Below are 9353 nucleotides of genomic sequence, written 5' to 3'. Positions count from 1 at the left end.
CGCATACCGAACAAAAGTGACTTCAAAGTTCCGAACAACCAAATCATATGCGTTCTCTAAGTCCATATAGTTGTTACGGATCTTGAGGTCAGGAAAACTGGTTTTTGAAGTATTCTACTCGCTCGGCAAGCGATTAGATGGACTTTCTAGCCGCACCCTCGCCTTTAAAAAAATATTGTTTATGCTCTTCGGTTGGTATCAATGGGTGTGCGTTCCATTTTCGGTTTGGATTTTTTCCTTTTATTATTGGTTTTGTGGGTGTTTAAAATCATTGTTTTAGATATTTTATAGACGTGAATTATGATGGCATTTTTTTGTTGAAACTCTAATATTTAAATGTAATCGTGATTTCAATACAATTTTTATACTAGAAATCGTGGATATAAATTCATACTCTTATCAGGGATTATTATTATTTATAAAATACTAATTAAATATAACGAAATAAAGTTTTCAACGAAAACATCCATAGTATGACATACTTTGTTAAGTTAGAAAAAAAATCAGTTTTCAGTAATTATACTTCTCCAAAGAATACAACCGTCCTATTCTAATGCATTTTTCTTCATATCATTTAACGGCTCTATTTCGATGCGGTTCGGAGCACTTACAAACAGACTCCCATCTGCATTTAATACAAGTACTGTCACCGCCATACTCGCTCAAATCGGAGGGTTACACTCGTGTACAAAAGTATCTTTGTATAGTGCAAAGCCACTGCCAAAATACTTTTGAAAGGTGCATTGGGACGATTTCGACAACGGGATAGTTTTGAACTATTATTTATACTAATATCTAATAAAAAAAACTTACTTTGGTAACACTCAAGCTACTGCAATATGCTTATCAAAGCATCTTGCTGAAGGAAGAATAGCTTTGCGATCCTCGCAATGGGCGTAGGCAGTGGGGGGGGGGGGGGGGGGAGGTAGCTCTAGATTATAATTAAACATTTTTGGCAATGTTTTGGCAAATATTGTTAACGATGTTCTTATATTTCGTGAAACAGAAAAACGATTTTGCTCGGGTGGGCCGTCGGCCACGATCGTAAGGCCCGACGTCAGGATAAAAAGCCCTTTATCAAATCATCTTCCTTACTGTTACTATAGTAGAAAAAGTTTCTATTTAAGTAGATACCATCGGTTTTCAAAATTATCCCTTTTTTAAGTTGTCCCAAATTCTCACCTTACATACACTAGGTAGTGACTGTGAGATAATCTTGCGAACTTCCATGGTTCAGTCATATTGAATAATTTCCAAAAATCTGAATCGACAATTTTTCAAGTAAAATTAATCTTATTTTAAGTAACCATGGTCACCCTATGACTTTTGGCATACGCCGTATGGAAAGCGACAAGACGTCACATTAAGTAGGGTGACCAATTTGTTTGAAAAAATGTTTTCTTCTACTTGTCATCCGAAAAATAATCATAATTATTGGTGATAATAAATAATTAGCAACATAATTAGGCTCATCTTTGAATTCTGTATGATATCTTGTTCTCTTGCTCCACGACCCCGGAATCATCATGTATAAGTAGCGATTTATTTATACTGATATTAACTGTTAAGGTACACTAAAAATGTTTATTGAATAAAATACTTTCTAATTTTGTCATATTTTATTTCCACATAATTAAGACATTAGGTACATAACGCTCCAAGCTTACATATTGAGAGATCACTGGTTTACATGCTACTATATACATTTGGTGCATCGTATCAAATTATACTAATTATACAACTATTTTTTAATTAAATATATACGGGCGCGTTTTGTGACGACTATTTAAAGGCCATGTGATTTTTTAACTGTAACAGACGGGCGAATCGGATCGACCGCGCGGTCATTCGCGGATGGTCTAGAACGCAAAATGACTACTGTAATATTTTATCTATATCGCTATTAGTCTACATCGCAAACGGTCCGTCGACATCGCTATAAAGATAAGATAAAACGGAAAAAATTATGTGGGCATTTTGCGTTCTAGTCCGTTAGAGCGGTAGACTATAACCGATGTAGGTAAAATATTACACTAGTCATTTTGCGTTCTAGACCGTCCGCGAATAACCCGGACCGCGAACTTGGTCCGTATGAATAGCCGTGACTTGCCGAGCAGCGCCACGCGCCGCTTGCGTCTAGTCCACGGCGTAAAAGCTGTAACCGACGGGCGAATCGGACCGCGAACTTGGTCCGATCCGAGTTCTGTTCGATCGAGTAGTGGTCCGCTGTACGAATGCTAAGAATGCGGCTATAAGTGAGAGCGAGAAAGAGATACGCTGACCGGACTAAGGTTGCGGCCCGGTACGCTCGTCTGTTACAGCTTTTAGGCTGGAATCTGGAATAGACGCAAACAGCGCGTGGCGCGGCTCGGTGAATCACGGCCATTCATACATTGCGCTTGACTTAATTTATGAACGACCTTGACTTGTCACTCGCCACATCGAGCGTAGCTTGTATCCGGACCGCGGCCTTAGAGCGTTTTCAGATTGTCCGATCCGATATCAGATATAAAGACGCACACTACAACACACATGCACACAAACAAATATTTAATGAAATTATCGGAACCGCCTTTCCGATATCGGATGTCGAAATGTATCGAAAACAGCTGTAGGCGAGTGCCATATGGCATCAAGTCCGCCTTGTTTGTGTTACGAGTATCAATTTTTTTTGTAATAATGCTTTATAAAATGGATAAATAAATATATAAAAACACATATGTATTGCATTTTACTTCCATCGGACATCCGATATCGGATCAGGCAACGTGAAATCGCTCAGTGTGTCACAAACGCTCGAGCGGCCAATTCGAATTTACCAATTTGTTAAGGTTTCGATAATGTTTTGATATAATCTTGACGAGTACGTACAGTTAAGTTTGCGTGCTTGGACCTGCCTATTGGCTGACGTTGAAGATATGAATGATAATTAGTTATTTTTTTATTTTTTTTACATTACAGCGTGTGGATTCCGTATCCAACGTGAATACCTTTGCCAAAATCATTGTCACTTATCCTATGTAGTCGCATAATTCAATTCTGCGGGTCTATAATCACGCTTCGTCTGTCATTGTGACATATTCTAACTAGAGGAAAACATGTCACGATAGACGATAGGCGATAAATTTGAAACGATCATATCCATACTGGTTGCAAAAGGGTTCTTTTTAAGATCAATTACAAAAATGGGTCTATTGGGGATACCTGCCCGAAACCAAAAGTGTGATCCAAAGTGTGTGTGTGTTACTGGGATGTGTGTGTTGGTAGTTCTATATTTTACATATGTTACCCGTGTAAAATTGAATGATGGTGTGACCACCAGAATAATAAAGCCTACAATAAATTCAAAATATGACTAAGCATCCCTTATCTCTCTTGCTGTGAAAACGTATAAAAATCATGTCAGAGTGGCTTACTTCGCATTCAGGTAATTCCGAAAGGAGAAAAACGCAAAAAAGTGGTGGATTAGTCCGAAAAGGGACTCTTATAGGGAATATTACGCGTAGGGGCCGCCACTAGCACAAACAGTAAACAAACCGTATTGATTCATCATTTCATCAATGTCATATTTATTCGTAACAAATAATCTGTGAAATCTATTCAAAAAACTGTTTACGGTATAGGATATATAAATTACTCTATGGTTAATGATTTGTGCTAGTGCTGCACTCTGGCGGCAGAACATTGGAGTAATACACCCTATTACAACAGCGGACGAGAGACGTTTAAATGATTTTCAGGATAATCTGATTTCTGAAATTACCCTAACACAGCATAGTTACATCGTTCTTTTTTCAGATCAATAATTTTTATTACCTCAAAAGTAGTAGTAACTTTTTCCTCTAAAATTAAATCTAATTAACTATGCACTGAATTATAGCGTCGTTTACATATTATTGTACCACAATATTAGATATCATAGGAACCCTAGCGTTACGGGAAAAACCGTTGATTACCACTACTTTTGAGGTTAGAAAAATTCTAATCTAAAAAAAACGGGGTATAGTTTCTGGTGTTATTCATCTACTCAACTCTACAAGCCGTTGATCATGGTTTGTCTGTCCATACCTGTCCTTTTGACATGTTAGAAAAAGACACAAATTAACAAAGTTTTGCTAAGTTTTATAAATAACGAGGTTAGGCTTTAGGCATAGGCTTTACAATTCCAAAGTGTCCACCATTTTAACCAATGTCCCTATCTTTATATCTTTATCTTTGTGATTGCATTATATTTCGTGCATTACATAAGTAATTCAATGTCAAATTTCTAAATTAAGTCTACAATACTTACATCAGCTTAAAACTACTAAAGTTAATATAATATTATGTTATTGTGATTATTTACGATGGCTTGGTCATTATGCTAGTAATGCATATTCAGATTTTCTGACAAGACAAAGTGACTGAAACTGATGTATGATAAGATTGATTATTTTATCAGTATGGTATAGGCAAGACTGCAGGATGGTCGTTGGACAAAGAAAGCCACACCCACGGTGTGGCCCGAAAATACGGGAAAACGCGGCAGAGGCAAGCCGCGCACGCGCCGCTGGTCAGATGACCTAAAGGCAGTCGCGGCATAACGACATCTTCAGACAGAGGGCTCTGGAAAACCTTGGAGGAGGCCTATACCCTATAGAGGAGTTATCTTACATTATCTTTTATTGTTAATTTTATCTGATACACATCAGATTATTTTATTTTGTGTTCGAGAAATTAAAGGCTTTTTTTATTATAGGTAAAGAGGCAGATAAAGAAATTTAGATTTATGGTTTTCTCGGTAGGACGTCTGACCAGTGTTGGCCGAACGTTAATTGCAATTGACCATTAACCATTACAAATTGAACCGTAACCCGTAATGGGCGGTTATAGTTTACGGTTCAATTTGTAATGGTTATAACGTTTCAACACTGCCTCTGATAATATCTGAGTTATTGTGACCATAGAGATTTCTGTGCCGAATTTCTGATGATATCACACCCTGCGCCTAAATGGTCACAATAATAAGTGTGTCGATATGGAGAAGCCCAAAATTAAAAGAGATAGGTATATTAATTTATTTTCTGTATCAAATACATCTATCATTCACAAAAAATGGGCCATGTGCGAGTCGGACTCGCTCATGAAGGGTACCATTATCTAAAAATCACTTTTGTGTATGGGAGCACCCTTAAATATTTATATTATCTGTTTTTAGTATTTTTTGTTATAGCGGCAACAGAAATACATAATCTGTAGAATTTTTTATTGGCCAAGTATCACGGTTCATGAGATACAGCCTGGTGACAGACGGACAGCGGAGTCTTAGTAATAGGGTCCCGTTTGACCCTTTGGGTGCGGAACCCTAAAAAGGCAACCTTGAACGCTATGCCTATCGTCAGTGGCGGGGCAAGACTAAAATTTTGAGTGGGCAAGGTTCGCTAAATGTCGAGGCCCTTTGGTGGTGCAAGAATAAACGAATAAATTTTTACGTTGCGTCCGTGTTTACATATTTGAGGCGCGAGGCCCCTGGGACTGCGAGGCCGTAGGCGTTCGCCCATGTCACCCACGCCTAACCTAACCTATCTTGAACCTTGACGGAATGCAAGAAGGTTGATGGCTGTAGCCACGCGCGTCAGTTCATGTCTTTGGTGGTCAAAAGGTTCAAACAAACAGAATTCTCTTAAATAATCACATTAACAGATCTAGCCTATCCTATATACAGCTACGTGCAAACACGTCATGTCACATTGATCTCCTCGTCACTGGCGCTGTCGCTGTCGAAGTCTTCACCCTCGTCCATTGGTTGAAACGGCTCACGGTAGAACGGGGCGGCCATTTTGTCTTCGTATCCTGCAGAAAAAAAAACGTTTTACAAACCTGGGAAACGATTTGAATTGTCTTTACTACCTACATTCATTTACTAATTTAAATAAGCCTAAACTTGAGTAGATTGCTTTTTTATTAGTGTTTCTGGGCTAAATTTTGTAATTATGTTTATGTAACTTAATGTAAATCCTGACCAGTAATATATGATCACGCGCCATACTGCGGAATTTCATTGGAACTAAAAATTTCATACTAAACTGAACTGTCACTCTATGTCTATACATGTTAATAACAGCGCCCTCTTGACAATGATCATATATTTCTGGTCGGGCTTTAACAGTGTATGATTAATATCAAATAAAATCTATCTTTCTATCTAAACTATGTTGTTTCCCGACGATGACAAACAAGTATACCGCCCACCCTAGGGTAAGTGGTGTTACAAGCGGTGTACCCCAGGGTTGTTACTGTACGTTAAGCGCAAGTAAGTTGTTATATGTATCTGCTCATTATATTGTCATCAACGGTACATTGTTATCCAATTTTTGTTACTATACAAATGGAGGACTGGCAACTTAGTTGCAACTATAGAAAAAGTGTAATGTTTTCTTACTAGGTCTACTTACCAGTTAATTAGAAATCATGCACAGACTAATGATGAGTCACCTCTAAACTCGCCAGAAGTACTGGCAAACATTTTCTTCTCCTGATCGTCAAGGGTCGGAGATATTTTTTGTTAGTCCGCCTCGGCATTAGACAGATAGTATGGCGATGTGGGTACTTATGTTGGAAGAACAGTCAGTCTCACCTCTAAACTCCCCAGAAGTGCTGGCGAACATCTTCTTCTCGTCATCCTCAGGTATCGGAGACATCTTCTGCTTGTCGGCCTCAGCGTCAGACAGGTCCGGGTGCGGGTTGTTCTTGTTCGGCAGCGTCTGCTCTCTGGAGCCGCCGGATGCCAGCAGCTCCCGCTCTTTGGAGTTGCGCCACTTCATGCGCCGATTTTGGAACCAGATTTTGACCTGGGGAGAATTACTTTGTCAAAATTTTCTGACTGTACTTTTCTTTTAACATGCAACTAATACTCATTGAGATAAATATAACAAACCTAATCACAATTAGGTTAGGTTACCTCCTGTGTCCATCATCAGATCAGGTCGACAGTACCATCAGCCGTCAAAGTGCATGGCGATTTTATCAATGAATTAATTCATAATTTGTTGATGCAATTACACAGCTCACTGTACCATATATTGCATTATTACACAACTTACATTTATCGATGTGAATTTTTAGTTTAATCGAATAATAGCAAGTAAGAAGCTTGCAATATTACCCGAACATACATACCTACATACAAAGATTACATGTTAAAATAAAAGCTTGTAAAAATGGAAAACATCTAAACAAAATTTATCATTGGCCATTGGTATTTGTACGGTTAGCAAACTTTTTTGTATCGTAGAGGTGATATATGCACACTGCTTATAAAATGTTTGGTGAATCACTTGCTCTAATGATGGTCTCTTTTTTAAAGAAGAGTGGGGGATAGATACAACGATACAGTTTGAATTATACAAGAAAAAATAGTTGCTCCTAGCATTTCAATAAGTAGGACATCTATCCCGGTTTTACCCTATATTGCATACACGTTAGAAGAATATACTCTTATTAGTAACACGTTTATGAATAGGAAGTAGACTATTATTTTAGTCATACATAATAAAAAAAACTTTGTCTTTTTTTATTAGGTTGTTTGTTTAAGCTCGATGAACTTAAAACAAAAAAAGTGACAAATGCCCATGTTAATGCTCTTTATTCTTTTTGGAAGCTCCTTGGGAAAAAATCTTAGATCAAAACTTTTTTCAACCAAGACCGTTAACTCATCAGAACCAATCCATCTTTTCGGAAGTATGTGTGCCATGCCTTTTTAACGTCTTTATCAGACGCTAATGATCTCCGGAAATCAATTATAAACGCGATTTCACGATCGTTCCATATTTAAAACTGACAAATGGCGTCGCAAAATTTCAAATATCGAACATCTATCAATAACTGATTGGGTACGCCAATCGGCGAGCACTATTCGTCATTCGGGAATCAAATTTGTTTTTTTAACGATTTCGCGCCGTTTCGATGAAAAAAAGTTTGTCTATGGCGAAAGTGACGTGTCATTTAATAGTGTGTGCAGTGATTCATCATTGCGCGCGGGCGTGAATGCATCTGTCCATGAATGGACCGCAATTTCAACAATATCTCGATGATAGGGAATATAACGATTGTCTATAAAATGATATTGGCATTATTTGACATTGAAACTATGCAATGGTTATAAATTATAGAAATATTTTTTTATTTTACTGTTTCTAGTACGATAATGAAAACTATAAGATGTGTTGTATGCTGTAGACATATCCACAGCGAATTCTAATTGTTATAAAATTGGAGTCAGCAATATACAAGTAATAGACCTCCTGTAGGTATATGACATATATATGACATCAATAGGCTACGGTGACCGCATATGTGGTGGTGGTGGTATGTAGTTACTACAGACACTGATAACTAAAATTAAAAGTTTATAGATAGTTTCAATGTTTTTTGTACCTATTATTATTAATTCTGCTATGCTGAATTATGTAGATAGAAACAATGGATATTAAATAAAGGACATAGAAGCCGCCAAATACGTATGTCAAGTTCCTTCCTGTTAATTAGTTCAGTCTTTATACATATATATAAATAATTAATTATATATACATATTTATATGTATATATTATTTTTAATTTTGTATTATTATCCGTTATACTTTGCATGTGATGATATTTTGTAACCTGAGCTAGGGACTTCAACACTTACCTACATATGTACTTGCTTTTTACCAATATTTTTTATCATTATTAATTTGTCAATATAATATTAAAGGGATTTTAAATTTAATTATTTTGAAGGCTTAAATTTATCTGTCATCCTTTTCATCCCTTTCTCCTAATAATTTTGAAGAAAAATAAAAGTAGGTACTCTAATTATGAATAAAACTGTATGTGAACTGTGTTGTTGCCGCCGTTGTAGCATAATGAAATACATTATTTCTAATGAAGTACAATCCAAATGAATATTACGTTAAGCACCTATATTTCTTAAAACAATAAAATCTAAACTACCATATTAATTTACTACAATGACTCAAATAAATCACATTCCCTAACCCTTAACAATATATTTTCCATTAAACCCGTATTTTTTCTAAAAAAATCAACGACAATCCCGCCAAAACGTATTTCTTTTTCGGGGCACAGGCGACCACGCCTAACAGCCATCAATAAGCGCGCCGTCAGCAACACAATGCGTGGACACGGTGTTTGTTCCAAAAAACTGTTAGATTTTTGCCACCATAGATTTGTATTTCGAAATGGGATTTCGATTTACGTTAATGTGATATTTTTTTAGTTGGATTTGCGATAATGCGCACAGATGTCATTGATGGTGATTAATATTATACTTATCACTAAGTTTTTTAAACGAGCTTGCAATTTTGGGTGTA

At 36.8% G+C, this 9353-nt stretch overlaps 1 protein-coding gene across 1 annotated transcript in view; it reads right to left on the bottom strand.

Annotated features, from left to right (window-relative positions):
- Window positions 1–5261: 5261 nt before the first annotated feature.
- LOC133533074 (homeobox protein DBX1) overlaps window positions 5262–9353 on the bottom strand; it is a 29740-nt gene continuing 25648 nt past the window's right edge. The window contains exons 4-5 of the mRNA XM_061872016.1: window positions 6617–6830; window positions 5262–5832 (exon numbers count right to left, since the gene is read on the bottom strand). Of these exons, the coding sequence (XP_061728000.1) occupies window positions 5720–5832; window positions 6617–6830 (327 nt within the window). The 3' untranslated portion in view covers window positions 5262–5719. The remainder of the gene's footprint in view (window positions 5833–6616; window positions 6831–9353) is intronic.

The sequence above is a fragment of the Cydia pomonella genome, chromosome 28 (genome assembly GCF_033807575.1).
Source record: "Cydia pomonella isolate Wapato2018A chromosome 28, ilCydPomo1, whole genome shotgun sequence".
Classification (NCBI taxonomy): domain Eukaryota; kingdom Metazoa; phylum Arthropoda; class Insecta; order Lepidoptera; family Tortricidae; genus Cydia; species Cydia pomonella.
Note: the sequence above shows the minus strand (reverse complement) of the source record. Positions and strands in the feature narration are given on the sequence as shown.